This window comes from Lissotriton vulgaris, chromosome 12 (genome assembly GCF_964263255.1).
Source record: "Lissotriton vulgaris chromosome 12, aLisVul1.2, whole genome shotgun sequence".
Taxonomy (NCBI): Eukaryota; Metazoa; Chordata; class Amphibia; order Caudata; family Salamandridae; genus Lissotriton; species Lissotriton vulgaris.
In genome coordinates, this window is record NC_141700.1 from 625,723,062 (window position 1) to 625,745,399 (window position 22,338).

Sequence of the window (22,338 nt, forward strand, 5' to 3'; positions counted from 1 at the left end):
TTCAATGCTTCGCATACAACAGGGCTAGCACATTTTTCTTGCTTGTGAGATCCGGCCTTGTAACAGGTTTTCAAACTATTTTTGGTGTGATCCCTGCTTTTATTCATTCTATTTTCTCGAGTGTTTTCGGCAGGTTGCCACTTTGACTAGCTTTGGCTGCCGGACTTTTCCTCTTGATCTGCATGCTCAGATATGGCTGCTTCACTTGTGCTCGTTCACAACACAGCCCTACTACAGCTACTTTGCAACCGCACGCTTGACTATTATGGTACATTGCCGCTGGTCACTCAGCGTGCCTTACAATTTGTCTTTCCGCTATCCCTGGTATACTTGCATCCAGCTAGTGTTCTCATGCATGTCCTGTCCCTTCGAATGGGCGCTGGATCTATGTCTCACAAACGCAGCGTTGCCTGAACTGTATTTTCCTTTACTGATGAACCCTTTGGTGAATCAGGAGCGTGAATGTTCCGGTATTGGTTTCATGGCATATGCTGCTGCACTTGGTGTACTAGCTCAGTGGGATGTCTGTACAGCTGCACATGATTTCCTGCAACAGAGTTGCATCGAGTACCACGCAAGTTGCCTTGCTATGGTGCTGGAAGCACCGGTAATCAATGAGCACGTTTGCTCCTTCGAATTACTCAACTGGATGGCGTCTACTTTTTCAGACTAAAATAATGATTTCCTATTGGAAGCTGTTGCAACTTACTGCTCTTACACACGGATGGATTAATTTGGCTCTCTCACCATGGTATTATAAAATGTTTCTGTTTTCAACACTGTTGACATTCTTCACCCACTTTAATTTTCCTATATAGGAGATCTCTTCTTGGCTCAGACATTTTGGACTCTGTGTTCTACTTTGCTCACTGTGCATTGGACCACCCAAAGGGGAAGGGTTCGTGGGGTTTACGAGATGCCAACGAATGTTGCTAAGTTAGCATGAGTTCGTACCTTGCATCACAGCCATTTTAGCCGCTTTTTCCACAAGACCATGCACTAGTTCTTGTAAAGACTTCTGTTTTCGCTGCTTCGCATGGGAACTGTCTGCCTTTAACAATTTCTGCTGTGCACTGAGTAGTCGTCTGTATGCCCTGTTCAAGAGCAGAAAACATTGCTGGTTATTCAGCTTTGGCCTGTCCCACGCACATATAGACATAACATGGAACAGACCTCCACTTCTGAAATTTCAAGTGCTTTTAATATTGCACAGGATGCAAATTACACACTTGGAGAACATCCTTCACCGACGAACGCTTGTACGGAGATGTAAATCCTATCATATAAGACTTGAGGTAGGGGGTAGCATCAGGAGGGTGGCAACCTCTATATGGCTTAATCCACTGACATTTTAACCCCTTCGATGCTCATGACGGAACGGTTCCGTCATGAGCATCGGTCGAGCTGTGCTCATTACGGAATGCTCATGACGGAACCGTTCCGTCATGACCACGCCCGTTTTCATTAGGGCCCAGTACCGGCGGGAAATCTGCACCGCACGGATGTGGATAACATACTTTCCCCATTCGTACTTTATGCAATTGTAACTACGCTAATTGTATTGTTTACATGCATTTATTTGCTCACCTTAGCAAGTGTACTACATTAGAGAGCTCGTTAGTTGAATAAACATTTTGAACTATACAAGCTCTCTGGTTAGTCACATTCTGGACAGGTATGAGTGTCTAACCGAAAGTGTGTCTTGTTCCCACGAATTCTGAGAGGACTTAAGTCGCATTGTTATAGGATATCTAATCATTGGTAGCTCCGCTGTAGTATGGAAAATGAATGAAATACTATACCTAGCCGGATAGGAATTTCTGTGCACTGAGGCGTGTTTTTGGTACACCACAACATACCGAGGTCCTGGTTTCCTGTGACGTGGGGAGCGAGCCACGAGCCGGTAATGTGGGGAGAGGGACCGTGAAAGGGGTCTCGCACAGACCGACCTGCGGTATATTTTCATTGTTGCCTCACAGAGGTAGAGCTATGGCCCTGATGGCTTGTAGAGGAAGAGATGCCAGCTGATGGACTGAATCACTAAATGGCTAGCAACACTTCCTAGTTTCAACCGTTCTCAGCAAATCAACCGCAAGCTCGTGCTCGTAACCCCTCAACCAATCACATGTCAGAATTCCCAAATATCGTTATCTGTCAAATTTGATTTCTCAAAAACTACTGAACGGATTTACACCATTTAAACAAAAGCGTACTTTCTGGACCAAGACCCTCTTCCCTGCCAAATTTGCCGTAATTCCGTTCAGCAGTTTGACCTGTAGCCTTGTCTAAAGTTTCCTATGAAAAATGCATTGAGAAAACACGTTTTGAGACCCCCCCCCTTTTTTCCTCAGCCCCCCCTTGACCAATCACCCCCAAACTTTCAAGATAAGAGCTGATCAAAAAAGAGAAACTTTTTGGTGAATTTCGTAAAGATTCGATAAGCACATGGAGGGCTCCAGAACGGGGGCCACGCATCTCCCTTCCCAACATGAGTGAAGCCCATGGACTGCTGGGGCCTCAGCGGGGCCCCCCCAACCCCAGTGAGCCCCCGCTATTATTTCTTAAGAAATGTCCCCGGAACTTAGCCCACCCAGAGGCCTCATTAAAATAAAATGCGAGAACCTGCGACCCCAGCGTGAATTGCGCAGAATTTTTTTTGGGTGCTTTTTTGGGCCATTGGGGCCTTCTGGGTCCCCCTGAGCAGGCCTAGGGGGGTCAGGGTGTTTCTACCCTGCCCCCTTCTCTTGTTTTAGATCTTTGTTTCTCTGTTTTCTGGTGACTCGCTTCTACCAAGTAACAAGATGGCTGCCAACACTTCATGGTCTGGAGTGTTGACAGCCAATCAGAGTGAAGCTCATGCTCAGGACTTAGGCTCCGCCCAGATATCGAAACTTCGTTACCTATGGGAATATATATATATACCGTGAACAAGATCTCAGTGGGAGATCGAAACGCGTTGGTGTTTGGAGTTTCCTTTGAAAATAAATGCTTAAATTGCCTAAAAGAAGGTTTTCTTTGTGCGATCCAACTTCTTTTCGAAGTGAGAAGAGATTATATATATATATATATATATATATATATATATATATATATATATATATATATATATATATATATATATATATATCAACAGTAGCTATCCACAACGATTTATAATGCCTCACAATTCTCTGCCACAAAGCAGTAAATTATGATGTGGGTGATCTCCAATCCATTCAATATAAAATCAGTCTCTACCTGGCTGGGAGCCTTCAGGTACTGCACCCTCGAAGATCGCCTCTGTAAACACTGGACTATTGTCGTTCTGATCAGTCACCTTGATGATGATCTCCATTGGGTCTTCAACAGGTTTTCCATTCACAGACACAGCATGAGAGAAAAGCTGAAACGCATTAGAAATGAAGGCTTTAATAGACAACTGAGCAGTCCTGAATTATTACAATAGCAAATTACCTCAGAAGAACAGAACTATCAGGCAATAAGACTACTCGTGACCACCAGGCTTGGCCAAAGAAACCAACTATTTGGTGAAGCAACACAGCATGCAGTTTATTACTGTTGTGTCGATCTTCTGGAAATCGTGACCCAATAAGCATTATTCGTAATCTCTACTGATTGCATTCTGGCATCCTAGCAGTTTCTGAACTTCAAAAGCATCTACATGTCCTGGTGTAGTGGCCCAATGACGCTTGTGTATAAGTGCGCAGGTAGAAACTGTAGGGGTCATTTGTGCTGGTGGTGATCCCCAGCATCTATTTTGGTGACCAAGACCCACACTTTGACCCATAGTAGGGGGAGAATATCAGAAAAGGGATAAAATATAATAAAACCGTGGCACAGGAAGGAAAACGCGATGAAAAAAAACTGCAAGATTATAATAAAATCTGCTAGTCAGCCTTGATACCAGTTAATCCCAGCATTCCTCAGAACCAGCAGGTGTGCTGGCGGTGGAGGGGGTGGTTCCTCAGAAAGTCTTCGGGCCCATGCGCTTATTTAAGTTTACAAATAGAGCACGGATGAGGGGCAGTCAAGGAAGAGGGTGTGGCTTAACGGCTAGAGTGTCTCACCTTGAAACTGGGGAAGCAGGTGAGAGTCTGGCAGGAGGTTCAAACATACTGTAATTCTGGGAAAATAATCTTCCCATGCCTAAAAATAATTGAAGTGTCTGTCTGTAATGCAACTGATGAAAGGGAGTGGAGCACTATACAGGGTCAAAGGCAGAAAAATACAGGCAGTGAATTTAGGTAGGGAGTGCTGGGTTCTGAGAGAGAAGGTGGACTATTTGTTCTGTTGCAACAAAGACGCATGTTCTCAGCTCTTTTCTAAATAGAAGATGGGTGAGAAGTGATCCTGGTGGGTGTGGATGTTGTTTTAGATCAGTAGTACATGAGTGGTGAAAGCCTTTTGCCCCATTGGAAGAACAAATATAAGTTATTTTTGAAAAGATCACGGAAAGCATTCAATTGGGAAAATACTTTTCAGAACTGCATGGGTAACTAGTAATTCTCCAAGCCCAGCCTCACTTACAGGAACACAGAGTGAGCGAAGGATGAAGAGATGTGATAGAGCTCAGGAACTTTTATCAATTCCATGACAACAGAAAAAAGTAAATAGGTCTCGCCTATGAGAGCTATTGACTTTGGCAATGTTTTGTAGCCAGCTGTGTGGAAGCGCAGATGCTTTGTAATTTGGCTAAAGTTAAAAAGCACTATGATGCAGCCAGGGCTAATGCTTTTTTATTTTTTTTATTTTAAGTGCATCAGAGCTGGATGCATTATGGTCTTTTTTTAATATTATTTTTAGAAGCACCGCTATACAGCATGGCTAAAAATAATTGCCTAACTTGGCAATGCCCACGCTCTACAGAATGAGCAAAAAAGTCAATTGCACAGCCAATACTCTGAATGTGAGACCTATTGGCTTTGCCAATGCTACTTTGGTCTTGGCACAACACCCCTGTGATTCGGAGAATAAAAAAATATGATGTTTGGCTAAAAATCTTAGCACATAAAGAAAGCAATTGCACCCATGTTTTAATGAAAATAAATGTTGAAACCGGTAACATCTGTTACAATGAACATCCATTTCAAAGGCAGCGAGGGCTTTTTTGGTGTGTGTGTGTGTGTGTGTGTGTGGGGCATAGTAAAACATAGCTGCAAGAGGTTCAACAAGGATGGGAAAGAAGAAAAAATAAAAGTAGTGCCTCAATCACAGCACGATCAACGAAAGGATAGCAATCAAACTGAACCAATCAGTATCTGGCCCATGCTCCAGCCGAAAGAAGAGGAAGTGAAGCCAGCAGGGCTAGCCAATTAGAAACCAACAAATAAGAGTGACAATGACACCAACAAATGTTAAGCAATGGGCGGGCTGCAAGCTCCTTATTGTTTGCAATATCTTTTGCAAGCGAGAGTGCATGCGCTGTTGCAGGTGAGACCTAAACAGTGTCTTCTCTGATCTAGACCTCCGAGATAGGAAGTTCAAGAGTGTGTTTAACTTCTCAACTGCCTTAAATAAGTGTATTTCCAATTATACACCGGGCGGTCTACAGATTTCTTTTTCTGAGAATTGAAGCACTGTACTAGATGCAATCTTAAGTACTTTCTGGTTGAGCAGGAACGCTTGCTTTCTGGTTGAGCAGGAACGCTTGCTTTGTAATTGTGTATCATCCTATATTTAAGATAAATACTGGCCCTTCATTAAGAAACATTCATATCTTTGACTCACAATATACTTGTCTACGGCCTCTCTGTCCAAGGGACGTGTCACATATAACTGTCCAGTGCTTCTTTCGATAGTGAAGATTCCCTCTGGAGGAGTGTCAGCTCCTTGCCCAGTGATGCTGTAGAAAACCTTGGTCTCTTTATCCATGTTGGATTTGATCTAGGAGTAGAAAATCAAGAACAAGAAAAAAAAAACATTTTCAATTGGAGATCTTATTTTCTCACTGATTACACAACAGATTAGTGTAGCATGTAGGTCAATTGTGCAGATTTCATTTATGTCCCCTAAGTGAAGGACAGTTACTAAAGCACCAATGGTGCCCTACACCCACCACCACAAATGTACGAAAGTATTCAATTACCTGCACTAACTTCTTTGGGAAAGGACCTCTCTCATTTTCAGAGACCTTAATGGGTGGGATGACCCAGTCCCTCTTTCGTCGGTGCAAGCCCTGCTGCGACTTTGGGAAGTACATCACTTGGGGTTCAGAATGTTTGGCATGATGGGACTTCTGAAAGAAAATATATAGAATCAAAACTGGATCCTGTGGAATTTTCTGCACTAGGTAACCAATTGCTTCTCAAGAACAATACACATTTGCAACATTTTCAATTGATCAGAAGCAAAGTGTGAACAAAGGAAGGGTAAATTAAACAGTTTTTTTTTAACCAAACTGAAGGTGCTCTCGTGTTACACACTAGGTACCTACTTTGACACACATTACCCTAAAGTACCATCATTAAAGTTTTCTTTCTGGAATAAAGGACTGGGCATTTTATTATTTCTTCCAGAATATAGGTCATCTTTTCTTGTCAACTAATCTTTGCCCACCAGGAACAAGTACACACGTCTATCCCCAATTATGAAGACTGAAGAAAAAGGAATATGCATTCTCATTCTTTCTGATATCAAAACATCATGGGTACATTTTCTAAAATAATTTGAAATGCCTGGAATGCTTTTTTTTGAGGAAATGTATCTTGTACGGCTCCTGAAATAAAGATCTTAAGTCTTCACAAATAAAAACACAGTTGACACTCCTCATGTGGAGGAGGTGGTTTCTGAAAGAAGAATTATATGCTTTCCTCAGTCATGCATGATCAAGTACTGGAGCAAAGTGTGAAGGAATCTAGGTGGAGTAGTAAATTTCAGATTCTGCACCCGAAGTTATAGATGTGCTCTGGTCATTCTAAAATGTGCAAGTGAGCCTGGTGTTAAATGTGGCACTCTAAGAAAAAGGATTCTTTTAGCAGTAATCATAACAGAGGATTGTGGTCATATTGACTTTTTAGGTATGGTATGGAATATGCTGACAAATGGGGGGAAGTTACTGAAGACGCATGATAAAATAATAGTATGAAAGTACTGCATTGCATATGTAACATCCACAAATATCAAGCTAAACTAGAGCTCACACTTACTCCTAAGTGGTACATATAGTCCAAAAAAGACTATGAGGGGCTGAGCTGCGTGTGGGGAGAGCTCACCGTTACCTTGCCAGGCGACCACGGAGGTCCTGCTGCTGTCCTGTCTCCCTCCCGCCGCCGCAACTACCAACGCGGCTGCCGAGCGGAGGGAGACTACGTTTCCCAGGTGCCCCAGGTCCAGGAAGTGAAGGAGGAGCGCCCGGAGGCGCGTTGAAAAGTCACCGGCTGTGTCAGTGGAGCGGGGGCTGAGCTGCGTGTGGGGAGAGCTCACCGTTACCTTGCCAGGCGACCACGGAGGTCCTGCTGCTGTCCTGTCTCCCTCCCGCCGCCGCAACTACCAACGCGGCTGCCGAGCGGAGGGAGACTACGTTTCCCAGGTGCCCCAGGTCCAGGAAGTGAAGGAGGAGCGCCCGGAGGCGCGTTGAAAAGTCACCGGCTGTGTCGGTGGAGCGGGGGCTGAGCTGCGTGTGGGGAGAGCTCACCGTTACCTTGCCAGGCGACCACGGAGGTCCTGCTGCTGTCCTGTCTCCCTCCCGCCGCCGCAACTACCAACGCGGCTGCCGAGCGGAGGGAGACTACGTTTCCCAGGTGCCCCAGGTCCAGGAAGTGAAGGAGGAGCGCCCGGAGGCGCGTTGAAAAGTCACCGGCTGTGTCGGTGGAGCGGGGGCTGAGCTGCGTGTGGGGAGAGCTCACCGTTAACTTGCCAGGCGACCACGGAGGTCCTGCTGCTGTCCTGTCTCCCTCCCGCCGCCGCAACTACCAACGCGGCTGCCGAGCGGAGGGAGACTACGTTTCCCAGGTGCCCCAGGTCCAGGAAGTGAAGGAGGAGCGCCCGGAGGCGCGTTGAAAAGTCACCGGCTGTGTCGGTGGAGCGGGGGCTGAGCTGCGTGTGGGGAGAGCTCACCGTTACCTTGCCAGGCGACCACGGAGGTCCTGCTGCTGTCCTGTCTCCCTACCGCCGCCGCAACTACCAACGCGGCTGCCGAGCGGAGGGAGACTACGTTTCCCAGGTGCCCCAGGTCCAGGAAGTGAAGGAGGAGCGCCCGGAGGCGCGTTGAAAAGTCACCGGCTGTGTCGGTGGAGCGGGGGCTGAGCTGCGTGTGGGGAGAGCTCACCGTTACCTTGCCAGGCGACCACGGAGGTCCTGCTGCTGTCCTGTCTCCCTCCCGCCGCCGCAACTACCAACGCGGCTGCCGAGCGGAGGGAGACTACGTTTCCCAGGTGCCCCAGGTCCAGGAAGTGAAGGAGGAGCGCCCGGAGGCGCGTTGAAAAGTCACCGGCTGTATCCGCGTCGCGGGAGCGCGCGGGGCAGCGCCGGGCTAAGCCCGGGCAAAGGGCGGGCCCCCTGTGGCCCTCAGAGGCACAAAGAGGCCGGGACGGGCCACCACCCTTATCACCCTGTTACAGCAAAGAGGTACTGTGCTTCCCCTTATCATCTCTATTTAGCCCACTGTTTGCTATTTAGCATTACACCATGTCTATCTGGGACGAGCTTAATGCCATGTGTGGAACTCAATATACCCCCGACCTTTTATCCCCTATAAGCACAGACAACAACCCACATCTCGCTTACGACACCCTGCAGATGTCACCTCGGTCTGTTAATAAACTCCAATCTCCACTTATAGCACTACCGGGTGGGCAGAACACCAAAAGAAAGACCGATGATGCCATCAACAACGGAAAGCCACCCAAAACTCCTAAACTATGCTCCAGTCCCTCTCAGCACCACTCAAATGTTACCTCTGTGTCGGGGGATATGGAGCTTGGAAATAAGGAAAATTCCCCATCACCTCCCCAACCAACTTTATTGGCCCAGCTCGAGCATCTATTAATCTCCCTAATTTCTCCATTGGTGGAAAAAATCAACGATCTGGGGGATAGGATATCTAACATTGAACTGATAGTCAAAACACATATCCCACCAGGAACTAAATCAGCATCATCAAACCCTCCGATCCCCCTCCTTGTCCGGGAAAAACCAAATCTGAACCCCCGCAGGAACGCGCATTCTCAAACTTTATCGTTGGCCCAAACAAACCACATTGAGGTGAAAAATGAACCTATCAGAATGCCACGAATAAATCTACCTCCCGAAGCCGCCCCCTATGTGACTGTTGTCTCCGGGATTCCACCTCTAACCCACGGAAAAGTTGAAACACGCCAAGACTTACTACACAAGGCCATGCATTGGTTACAGACTAATAGACCTCTGCCACCTGACCTAGATGGGGGGATCTTAAGCGTTAGGAGGGTGGGGTGGTTGGGCCCTTTGCCAAAAGACATTCCAGGGGACTTGGTCCTAATTAGGTTCAAGCAAAGGAAAACAACCCCTTACTTACGTTCCTGCAAGTATAAACAGGGGGATGGCCAAATTCGCATCTGGGATTTACATGACTTTTATCCGAGCTTTCCACCCACCCAGATATCAAGAACACAAAGGTCTTGGGAAACTTTAGACCGATATGGGACATAACAATTATTGCTGTTTTTAATTTGTTGTTTTTAAATGTCGTTTCTAAATAGTTCCCTTATCAGTGATTTTTAACCTCCTACTGAGTATTGGATAACTTCTTTTAACTGAAATCGTTTCTTGTCTGTCATTATAATGCTTTTTTAAATTTTCTATAATAATGTATGCTTATGCTTATATGATATTTTTTCTAAATATCGAATAAAGCTTATTTTGAACCTTTGAACCTTTTGACTATGATTTCTGAAAAAGTGTCAATCATCTGTGTTCGAACCATGGCAGATAGAAGCCTACATTTGTGACAGCATTTAAAGCAGTTCTGGAAATTTGAAGACTGACTAAGTACAGAGAAATCATTAGCTATATTTGAGTTCCATTTGAATGACGTTATTCATTTAGTACTAATTTCATAGCCGGCATATAAGGAGATTGATAATGAGATGTTGCTTGTAGTAGTGAACCTATTTACAAGGAAAGTTGTTTTGGAACACCCTTAAACTTGGAAGGGATAAGGCCTTGTTTTAGAGCCAATAGCTCACAAATGTGGACTGTAAAAAAAAAAAAAAAAAAAAAACACAAAAATGTAATAGGGAAACTACTCAATAAAAAAAAGCCCAGCAAAGCCTGGTCCATGGCAGGCATGATGACTAATACCAGAGAATGGGCTGCCTAGGGGGGGTATTTACTACATGCCGCGGTGACTAGGGCCATCCAAACACACTGGAAGGAAGGCCTGGCAGAACCAAAGACTACCATGGCCTGCCAGTACACCATGATGGCAGCCGGAACCTACAAAGCAGTAACATGCTTGTACTCTAGAATGCTACGGGAAAATCTGCCGCCGCTGTCGGCGCTGAAGGCCAAATGGGAAATAGACATCGATAAGGAGATCCCTGAGACGACTTGGGCCATATTAGTGAGACGAGCTAGAAACAGCACAAGAAACGCGAGATTTCTGCAGAGTCATTTTTACGTGCTGCATAGGGCTTATTTGACCCCGGGAAAAATTATGAAATATTTTGGAACAGATACCGCGGCATGCCCGAGATGCGCCTTGGAAGGAGCAGAGCTGGAACATATGTTGTGGTCCTGCCCTAGTCTCCGGGAATACTGGCAGGCGATAGGTGACACTTTGACGGAAGTGACATAGAACGTTCCAATTCGATATAGCAGTCTGCTTACTACACTGGTTCCCGCACACGCCTAAAAACAAAACTACAAGCAAATTCATAGACATGGGCCTGATCATTGCCAAAAGAGAAATCACACGACACTGGAAGGCGAGAGTAGGCCCCACACACAGGAGATGGACCAATGAATTCCTGAGGTGGGCCGCTTGTGACAGCACACACAGGTACCAGATGGCTCGCCGCAAACCAACTGTTGGAGGACTGGACACGGCGGCGGCCTGGGAGGCATTGGTCCAAGCCCTAAGAGATAGCACAGTACAGGAGGATGAGGTTGAACTGGACGAAACAGTGAATGGCCCCCGCGACACACCGGGAACATCGCACACCTAGGTAGACAACGGAAATTCACTCCTGATTGAACCCATAGAAGAGATAGTGGCGAGTACTTCTGAGTAGGTGGTGACATTTGGGGGGGGGGGGGGAGGAGGGGAAGTTGGGGACAGTTCGTAGATGTGGGGAGGGATTGTAGTAAGGTTTAGGAGAAAAGCAGATTAACACATAACCGAAAATGAGGGTTGCACCGAATGCATATTGCCAGACCTCGAGAAATGTTAAGTTTACTGCCGCCCAACCTCCAGGTTGTGGGCCTTCAGGCTGTGTGCAGAAGTTCCTTCAATTGGGAGGAGAGGGGAACTACCAGGTGTAAACCCTGTGGTAAATGTGTTGTTCCGAATACCTGCAATAAAAATTGTTTTTCAAAAAAAAAAAAAAAAAAAGAAAATGACTAATACCAGAGATTTAATTTACAGTAGAATGTTTATTAATCTCATCAAAAGTTTCCCTTTGGCTGTTGGTTGCAGGTCTCAGTATTTGTATCTTCAGCAGATGAATGTGAAGTTCGTCCTGTCTCCTCTTGTTAAATTTGGCTCGCCCCCTTTCGCAGAAAATAGCAAGCAAATTTGGATATTGAAAGAGTGGCTATTAATGAGCATTTGAATAATTCCTTCCCCTAGATAATGCGCTGTCAGTTTTAACAGACAATTTTTTTAATCGTTCTTTGAAATTAATGAGGTGTTTAACAGCTTTTTAGCATATGAAATTAAAACCGGAAAAAAAGACAGGGGCTTTTATGGAATCAAATGGTTGATTCTGAAGAATAAGTGGAATTTTGAATGAGGATAGGAAATGATTAGGTACAAATTTATAACAGGATATTCATAATTTAATAAGGAATACTTCTATAGATATATTGGGGAAGCTTAGAAAGAGCATCTTAACTTTTCTGTTCTTGAAAGTATACTACCTAGATATTGTATCGGTTTCAGTGTATAACTTTAGCAAAGTGTATTTGTAAAGGGAACACTCATCTGTGGGTATCGTGGCGCTGTACAGACTCATTGTTACCCAACTCACTACCACTCAGTCAGTCAAAATACTTTATTGCGATAACTCATTTTATCAACCTCAAAAGGATGAAAGGTCAAGTAGACAGATCTGCATTTGAAGGACTGGTCTAACACAGATGTATGCAGTGAGTCAGAGCTCTAACCGCTTCGCTGCGGCGGCTTTTCCCGCTGTGCGCGGCAAATTCAAAATTACCGCGTTACGTGACGAGCTGGCCTTGTCATCCGCGCAGGACAGGTAAGCGCGATGACGAGCCCAGCTCGTCAATAGCCTCGAAGGGGCTAAAGACAGACATTACGGGGAATAAATCTTATAAGTAAATCCTATTGAGGAGAAGTATCCTTCTTTAGCAGAGGTTAAGTACCACATCGGTCCAAAATATATTAGATTCGAAAGGCAATAAAGCAACAAAATAACACATTTTAAAGTAGAATTCACCCATCACCTTGGCCAAAACATGGAAAGCTTGGGAAGCGGACACTAGTAAACTTGTTAACATAAGCATGCGCACTCAAAGTACATTTCGTTTGAAACATATTAGTAATGACTCCTATTCAGCTTCTCTAAACGAGTCTTCCACTGTCAGATAGTACCACTGGACTCCAGCTTTCCTCTACTCCCCCTAGCTCTCTGTGTAGGGAGCAGAGTTAACATTCGGTTGTGGGCATACCCAAGGGGATCTCTTCCTAGACCTCTTCATACAAGATCTTTCAGAACCCTGGTGGAAGGGATCACCAGATGACAGACTCAATGTGCAAGGTACTCAACAGATAAGTGTGAGGGGGGGTTTGCCCCAGCACCTCATACTGGAGTCTCTTCTCGCACCTCATTTAAAGCAAAGGCCTAGGTGATAAAAGATAACTTTGGCTTGAATGTGCGGAGGACATAAGGGAAGTGCATTCGCTCTCCCAAGCATCGTCAACTTCAGGTCACTAAAGTGCAACCACTCCTCAGCCACAGACTGAATGACTTTCAGGAACCACCTCTTCCCCCACAGACCCTCACACGATTCCATCATCTGCAGCTCTGCTCAGAGATCGAAGGACAGGTGCACCAGAAGTAAGCAGCCTGACTCACTCTACCAAAGATTAGCAAACAGTACCCTGAGCCTCTACTACACCCAGGAATAACCAGCAAACCCAGCAACTGCATTTTCCTGAACAGGATCACCCAAACCGTGGTAATCCTCATTATGGTCGGTAAGCAACACATTGAGACTGCAATCAGGCCCTGCTGCGACCTAACACTCCATCTGCTCATCAGTATCTAAAAACAGCATTTCACTCACAGAGTTCACTACCCACGGATCTATCACCATTGGCATTTTAACATTCTGGTTCTCAGACAACTGCTAAACAGTAAAAAGGGTCCCTTAAATCTATCAGCAGGACCAGGATTCTCCACTCAAAGGACAGCTGTTAAGTATCATTCAGCCCAGAAACCTCACACAAGCAACCCGGAAACAGAACTGCAGCATCCCAAATCAACAACTGCCAAGGAGCACACCCAGGGTCTTGCACCACTGACTCCGTTAGGAGTATTATGGCCCAGACTTTGACTGTGGGTTCACAGCCAATCTGGCAGGTGCAGGACAGGATTGGCAAATTGACAAACTCAGTCCTCACAGCAATGCAGTCTCCTCGCGTACACACTGCACATGTGCAGCACAGTGATCTTCACATGAGAGGTTGACTTTATGCACCTGGTAAGATTGATGCACAACGGATATGCACAAAAACACTGTTGCAACCATAGGGGAATAATGACAATCAGGAGGAGACATTGAATTATTCCGCTCCCCATGCAGACAGTGTGCAGACATATTCGTGGAAGCGGTTAATTTAGTGCTTCCATCAGGATTGCCGTAAAGCAGATGTGCCCTTGAGCGCTCTGTGCACAAAACTACCGAGTGCCTAACTAGGACTGGCAACACCTTCTGCCAGCCCTAGCTTTGCAGCCAGCAGCACTTTGCATGCAGGGTTTTCCTCGCTCACACAAGCAAAACTGGTCTTATAATGCGAGATGTTAAGGAGTAAAAAGCAAGCATTATCTGACGGTGTCACCCATGGTAAGGTACCACTTGGCAATTGTATATCGGAATATACAATCACAAAGCGAATGAGTCATTCAATTGTGAATCACGTCACAAATAGCCATGTTGCCCAGGTGGAAGGAATTTGCTGAGCAGCAGAGTAATTATTGAAATGAAAATGTTTTTGGAAAGTGATGTCAAATAGTAGCACATATGTCTAACCCACTACCATGCCTTTTTTTAATGATCTGACATGTTTTCAAGTGATCCACAGATGTACTGCAATCTAACCTACAACTATGTTAAGTCACTCGAAATTGTGTATATCTACAATTGGGATAGCCTCAGAGATGCAGCCTATCTGGAATAGACTTAACATTTCCAGCAGACGTTCCTCAATCAAACACACTGTCGAAATCCATTCCTCAAGGAAATTAAAACCTGGTAGCCTCGAAACATCCTCATACTGATCCCCCAAAAGACGCAATGTATACATCACATATCTCGCCCAGAAACTCTAGGTTAATTCGACTGATCATGCGTATAGAAGCTCCAGTGAAAGGATTCTGCTCAACTGGCAACAGAGACACCAACCTCACTATGGATTCCATGTCAAGGAAAGTGGTTAGCTAACTCAGCCACAACAATGCTTTAAACAAAATGTCTCGTCCCACTAGATTAAGTCGTACTTAGCAAGCCTTAATCATATCATACCATGCATCGCCTTTGAGGGTGTGGGCCTAGATTGACTCACAAAGCACTTCGCTCCAAGAGGAATCCTTCATTCAGCTGCTCAACTTGCCTCTGAAACGAGAACACTTGACTGCATCATACCCAGGCCTAAAACACACCAGTACTGGGTCCCCAGTTTAAACTAAAATAAAATTGTCGCCTGAAGACGTTACATCTACAAAGTCATGCATAGCTTGTCAACCAAACTGACATTTCAGGAGGGTCACAAGAACCAACACAGTTCTAATTCCAAGTGTCTGTGTACTCAAAATATAACCAGATGGAATAACGTATGCAGTTGCAAAGACCTATAACACACTTCTAAGGTGCATGGATATCTTGGGATAATCAGTGCATAATCTACCACGTATTGCATTAGCCCTGTGCGCATACTGCTGAGTAGTTATTTGTTAGATGTCTCTAGACGTTGTCCTTACAGGTTCCTCTTGCAGCTCTCCCTCCAGTCCCACCCTCTAATGTTCTCAGGAGAGGTCCTTTCCTCGCCACCGTCATAAAACTGTGAAAGGCCCCTATATCGGGATTAGCTGGACTTTTTGAGTAATAAAGCTAGTTAGCAGAGATTGATTGTGTCGTATGCGCTGCAAGTAGTTTGTCAGTAAATGTATCAACAATTCAGTTGCAATACCCTTAGAAAACAGTATTTAAAATAAAATTGATTAGAACAGAAAAACACAATTGAGCACTGAGAGCGTAATGTCTGAAGGAAAGTGCCCTGCGAACATTTTTGCGAGACATGAATTAAAGAGCATCTTACCTTCTTATGGTGATGATGGCCCTCCCTCTTCAGGGTGATGGTGGTCGAGAACATCTTGTCAGAATCATCCCAAGCGAAGATGGAGAAGATCCGCTTATGGCCGTGCAGATGTATCTCCTGATTCACCAACACTATCCCATCGGCTTGTACGGCAAGCTCCTCTTCCTCCGAGAGGTAGAGGACATTGTTCGATCCCAAACAGTCATCAAAGGTCACTGTGAGCAGAAGAGAGCAGAGAAGTCAAGAACCACTGAAGAAGGAAAGTCTGGACAGAAGTATTGTTTATGGGGAAAATTGGCTTTGGTTCAGGCCCAGGATGAATGCCTTAAGCAGAAGGCAAGAACAAGTATTTCTGCAATGTTGCAATGTGGCTTTACAAGCACTCAAGGGTGTTTTAATGTTATTTTTTTATTACACGTGCTAGAGTAGAGAAAAGTGTACCATGAGAAATTGATGGCTTATTGGAGGGCAATCCATGAATAGACACTCATAAAAGTGTCACAAATCGGCTAAGGAAACAGATACATAAACTTTCTATTTAATGAAAAATGCTTGAAAGAAAAAAGAAATAACAATAAACAAGTGGGCCTTAGGGCGGACACCGGAGAGGAAAAAAATTCCATGTCAATTTATTAAAGAGCTGATAAAGGTAACAACCAAGTTATAATAAAAGTAAACTCCCATGTCCTCAAATTGCTGTCTAGATGCTTCTTGTCCGGCCACCCTTGAGTTACATAACTCTTGACGGCCTTCAGTGTGTCATCGCTGGCATATGCCTCTTCCCACTCGTGCTTGCTTATCACCTCTTCGTGGTCTTGTGTGATCGGCACTATGTAGTCTTCCCATTCCGATGGTTCTTGGTCCGCTGCCGGTTCCATCGCTGCTGACCTGCTTAAGAAGTCAGCCACTTTATTCTTGGTGCCGGGAAGGTACTTTACTTCGTACACATAATCCAGTAATCTCAGGGTCATTTTAGCTATACTAGGTGTAGTGTGTGCATGTCCACAGGAGGTCAGGACTCTCCCCAGTGGTTTGTGACCCGTGCGGAGCAAGAATTTCGAGCCCCATAAGAACAGTCTGAACCGCTCCATGGCCCAGATTGTTGCCAACATTTCCTTTTCCATCACACTGAATTTTTCCTCGTTGGGTGCAAGTGACCTTGAGGCGAAGCTGATCGTGGTGACTTCTCCTTCCCGGGACCTCTGCGTCAGTACTGCGCCCAGTCCCTTGTCGCTAGCGTCTGGTTAGTATGGACAGGGCTGCTTGATCAAACCCCTTGGGAGGGATGGTGGCACAAATGTCTAGTTTTAAAAGGTCGAATTTGTTGTTCTTCTGTCCATTTCAATGTGGAGACTTCTCCTTCAGGAGTTCTCAAGTGGTGAGTTTTGGACGCGAAGTGGGGAACAAATTTGCTGTAAAACTCTGCCATCCCAAGAAAGGAGCGGACATCCTCCTTTTGTTGGGGCGTGGGGGCCTCCTTGATGGCCGATACGTTGGCTCCAAAAGGCTCTATTCCCCTCTTGCTAATCTCGTGGCCCAGGTACGTCACCGATTGCACTCCCAGTCTGCATTTCTCCCACTCTGCAGGGAGTCCATTTTGTGCCAGTGCAGTCAGGACCGCATTCAGTTGTGTCATGGTCCTCCTTAGATTTCCCCATGATGAGGAGGTAGTCTTGAAAGTATTGCACTCCTACTTTTTGTAACAAGCAGTGCATGAGCTTTTGGAATACTGCTGCTGCAGACGCTAAGCCGAACGGCATCCTGAGAAACTTATAGCACCCAAATGGCGTGATGAACGATGTCAGGTGATTGCACGATGGATACAATGCAATTTGATGGTATGCAGAGGTGAGATCCACCGTGGAGAACCACCTGACTCCTTTGGTCTTTGCCAGCATCTCATTTATCCGGGGTAGTAGGAACTTGTCGACAACTATGTTCTTGTTGAGTTCCCTCTGGTCCACACACAGGTGTACCTTAGCATTGGGTTTCTGCGCGACCACCAAAGGTGCGACCCACTCTGCACTTTCGATGGCTATGACTCAGTTGCGTTCCAGGCGTATTTCTTCTTGCACCACCTCTCTGCTTCTGAAGGAGATGTTGCGAACCTTGTGGCTTACTGGTTTAGCTCCAGCCTTGAGACAGATCTTGTGCGTGAATTTTGTTAGTCGACCTATCGTCCCCTTGAAGACTTCAGGTTACTCCTTCTTCCATGTGTTTTCTCCGTATGTCTGGACTGTGTCCGTCATTAAGACTTGGGTCGCCCCCCCCCCCCTGGGTTGAGCTGGATTCCGAGAGCTCCCTGATCCATCCACCCTAACACTGAGGGTCCTTTTTCCGCGATGTACAATTTTCCTTCCGCTGTTCGACCTTTGAACTTTAACCTCAGTGGGCAATAACCTACCATGGGTATGGGTTCACCTGTGAACGTGACAGGATGTATGTCAATGGGGATCAGGTGCGCACCCACAATATGTCCAAAGTCTTTCTCCCATATTGTTCGTTGAATTATGGTGTACGGGGAGTCAGAATCCGCCACAATGTTTACCTGTACTCCTCTGATCGACATCAGTAATCTTGGTTTCATGGATCTGGTGCAGTCTATTCCCAGAACTAGGTCATCTATACACAAGACTTAGTCTTCTTCTTCTTCTTCTTCTTCTGGGTCCACTTCGCCTCTGTCTGGTTCCTGGGTGACGTACTTCACTTCCGTTCTTTTGAGCTTGCGCCTGCATACCTTTTCATAGTGTCGCATTATTATGCAGTAGGAGCACTTGGCTCTGAACGCTGGGCATCCCTTGTCGTTACTTGCGTGTGCCTGGCTACTGCATCCGTAGCAGGTACTTCTGCCTTCTCCTTGCGGTCTTTGGGATTTCGTGAACTTCTGAGGGTATTTCTTCTGATACCTCGTGACTGATGGTGTCTGTTGCTGTGTCCCTTCCTGTTAGTTTCGGTCTGATATCTTGCACACTGGGGTCTTGTTGATGCTCTCCCTTCTCACCGCTTCCGTGCATCTCTTGGATAGTTCTGCTTTCTTCACGAGTGCCACGACTTCTTGGAGGGGTGCATCACCATTGACCCACAACTGCTCTTGAATCGCTGTGTTGGTCGTGTGCATTATGATCTTGTCTCTGATGAGTTCATCATGCTGTGCGCCGAACTTGCACGTTATCGCAAACTTCTGTAAGGCAGCCACATACTCATCTATCGGTTCTCCACCGTTCTGTTTCCTTTGGTAGAAGTTGCATCTATCTATTGCGGTGCATACTACTGGGCAGTAATGGGAGTCCAGGTCCTCCAGAGCGTGTTGGAACTCATCTGTGTTAGGGAGTATGGTCTTCTTCACCAGGTCATACACTCTGATGTCTTCTGTGCCTAGATTGTGTAGCAGTATTTTCTTCCTCCTCGAGTTGGAGAAGCCCTCTTCCCCTTCTTCTAGCGCAGACAGGTATTTTAAGAAATACTGCTTCCAGTCCTCCCATGGCATTGCTGGATCGCCTGCTTTGAGCAAGAAGGAGACTAGATTGGTGAGGGAGGACGACTGTGCACACATTTTGCCCGCGTTGCGTTGCTGTGTGGCTACTCCTGGTGGGCTCCCTGGTGCTGGTCTCTCCCCAGACCCGCTTGCTTGTGTGGGTGAAGGGTCCCTCTCCCCTACTTGGGTTGGATTTTGGACCTCCAGTGTTCTGTTCCCTTAGGTTTGGTTAGGGCGACGCCTGTAGGGTCTCTCTGGCGCCTGGAATGCTGTGCGTCTCGCGTTTATGGTGCGCAGCTGTGTCTCCCCCCGGTCACTTACTGTTCCAACCGTCTTCTTCCCACACTTTGGCCGCATGGTAAGTCCCTGGGCGTACCTGCGCCCTGTATATGGAGCGTCCTTCCTCTGGTGGTGCTCTCCAGTCGGTCTGGAAATGCTTCTATTATATGTTTTAAGACACTGCACGCAAGTTTATAAAGGTAAATTAACTTTGCAGTGTGCAAAACAGCCACCATGGAAACTAATACCCCTGCAATACCATCAAGAGGTAAACCAAACCGTGTCGGAGAGATCGGTTTCTGGTACACTCTAGCCCCTCGAGCACATGTATTTTTAAAATAACATTTTTCACTCATAGAATGTATTCGGCATTATTTTAGCAAATATACAATCCTTATAATTGCACACATTTTCGTATTAGACAGGGCTTTTACAGCAAGTCCAAAAAAGATATTTAGAATGCAGTTGTATGCAGAGCTGTCGCTTCTGACTGCAAGCTAGGAGGAACCAGTTGTGTAATATATTTGCAAACAGATTTTCAAAAAACACAGGAAAGGCAAGGAGCTCATTGCCGCGATTTGGCCACTAGATGTCGATATAGGACAAGCTACTTGACCGATCTTCATTAGACGAAAAAGACTTCACCACGTTTACACTTCAACATTCTGGCTCGCCAAAAAGCAATCAAAAGCATATTTTCTGGCACCTTACCTACCCTGTTGTAAACAAATGCTATTGTCATTTTGTGAAAAATGTATCATCTCACGGTAGGCATGGTAATATATCCAGCAATAGTCATACAGAGTATGTTAATCTGCTAGTTAGTGAAATACAATGAGTAACATCTTTCTTTTTTTTTTTTTGAAAACCTTTATTGTGCAGAGTCAGCAAACAGTTACGGGCCTACAACCACCAGGCCGGCCTCGGCTACGATATGTAGCACAGTAGCAAATGTACGGCAACTCAGTAGTACGTCGATAAGAACAGCAAGCATGTCAAGTTACACTAAAACCAGTGCGACCACTGAGATACAGGAGGAATTAAGGTTCATTTTTATGATTTTGTAGAATATAAAGGATCAAATGCTGTATAGTCTAGCAACAAGTACCGAGTGGGCATTGCGTAGAACAAAGCAATTAAGCAGCAAACACTTAGGACACCGGTGCTAAGGATTATCAAAAGGATAAACGAAAACCGTACTAGTAACACACCAGTCAATACCAATCTCAGGGACATAGAACAACCCTAGTACCTCCCACAGGACCGCGACAAGCAGAGAACAATGAAAGGCACCCCACTGACCCAGCATAACGATCCAAGGAAAGGAGAAGAAGGAAGGAAGGAAAACACAGGAGAAAGAAGAAGAAAAAAGGGCCCATAGTAACTAAGGGAAACCAAAACAAGAACCCCAGCCCCCAACCCCCCACCCTGCACCCCTGCAGAGGATACAGCCCACCCCCCCCTGGCAGCGTGCCTGTCGCCCTCGAAACGAATACCCGAAATTTAGAGAGAAGACATGATCAGGAAAAGGCCATAGAGTAAGAGTATACAAACCCAAGAACCCAAGAACCCAACCCTGCACGTCGAAGAGGCTACGGCCCTCCCCCCCAACTAACGTGCCTGTCGCCCCAGAAATACCCCACAGAAGGGAAAAGACGGTGGAAAGTCAACACAACCAGACTCCCGCCCTCCCCCACTCGCACAAAGTAGCTCAGGCTCGATCACAAATAGACCAACAGGTCGACAAGCAATGGCGGCGTCGCAGTACAGGTCAGCAAAGCGTCCACATCACAATAGGTGACCGGGCATCCGTCCTGCGGTATATAGAGGAAGAGTTCACCCCTGACCCAACTTGACCCTTCCGTCAATACGTAGCCACTGGAAGTTTGCAATGGAGTACAGCCTCAGACGAACAGGGTAACCAGGCAGGCAGAACAGTCTCAATTCCGTGAGAGACCCCAGCAGCAAGGGGCTGAGAAGAGAGCTCTTCCAGACATGTAGGCACAAAAGCAAGGTTCCGGGCCAATCTCTCAAATTGCGACACATTAGGGGCAACGCAAGGTGGCTGGGTAAAGGAACAGGTCCATGGAAGCAATCCGCCTGCTTTGCAGCACCAGGCCCCGATATCACATTCACGCGGCCGGTCGAGTTGGACCTGTATCCAACACTAGCCAGGGCCCCCCACGGAACCACCTGTAGACACGTAGCAGTTGCACTCCGTGGCGGTAGAGATCCGCTTACGGCACCACTCTTCGCCGGAGCCCTCATACTTCGGCGGGGTAGTAATAGCGTCCAGCCGCCGTCCAAGGTCTCTGGCCCCATCCACCCAAGCAAGACGGAGGGAGCCCAAAGCAGCAATGAGGTCTCGAACCGTGGGTTCCATCCTGCTTAGCCAGTATAAACTCTCTCGCACTCTGTGTATCTTCTTCCCCAGCCAGCGCCAGTAGCCCACACAGCACCACCTAGCCAAAAGGCTGGTTTGAGATCCACCAAACGGGGGCCGGAACCACACTCAGCTGCTACGAGCAATCTGCCATTTCCACCATGCCAGTACACCGATCACTCAGTCTCAGGACGCCCCATGAGAAGCGCGGGCAGTATTAGCGCTGTGTGGCACAGAGTCTTAGTAGCAGGGACAGACCCACCAACTGTGCGCAGGATTGCCGACATCCACGTCTCCGAGGTCCGAAAACGATGCACAGGTCTGCCCCAAGTCCACAAATGCCAGCAACGTTGCGCCCAATCCAAAATGGCGACCCCAGCCCGTCCAGTCGACCCACACACAGCGTAAAGAACAAAGGGACAGTCTTACTAGGCGGTGGAATCGAATCTCCAGTGTGTGCGTCCGTATCTGGGGCAGCGCTTATTCACCACGTCCGTCTGAGTA

At 46.3% G+C, this 22,338-nt stretch overlaps 1 protein-coding gene across 2 annotated transcripts in view; it reads right to left on the reverse strand.

Moving 5' to 3' along the window:
• CDH1 (cadherin 1) overlaps positions 1-22,338 on the reverse strand; it is a 189,061-nt gene that overhangs the window by 86,668 nt on the left and 80,055 nt on the right. Inside the window, exons 3-6 of one of the 2 annotated variants that reach the window (XM_086945773.1) lie at positions 15,698-15,912; positions 6,086-6,235; positions 5,728-5,883; positions 3,238-3,382 (exon numbers count right to left, since the gene is read on the reverse strand). In XM_086945773.1, the coding sequence (XP_086801899.1) occupies positions 3,238-3,382; positions 5,728-5,883; positions 6,086-6,235; positions 15,698-15,912 (666 nt within the window). The remainder of the gene's footprint in view (positions 1-3,237; positions 3,383-5,727; positions 5,884-6,085; positions 6,236-15,697; positions 15,913-22,338) is intronic. The other variant, XM_086945774.1, reaches the window with a different exon arrangement.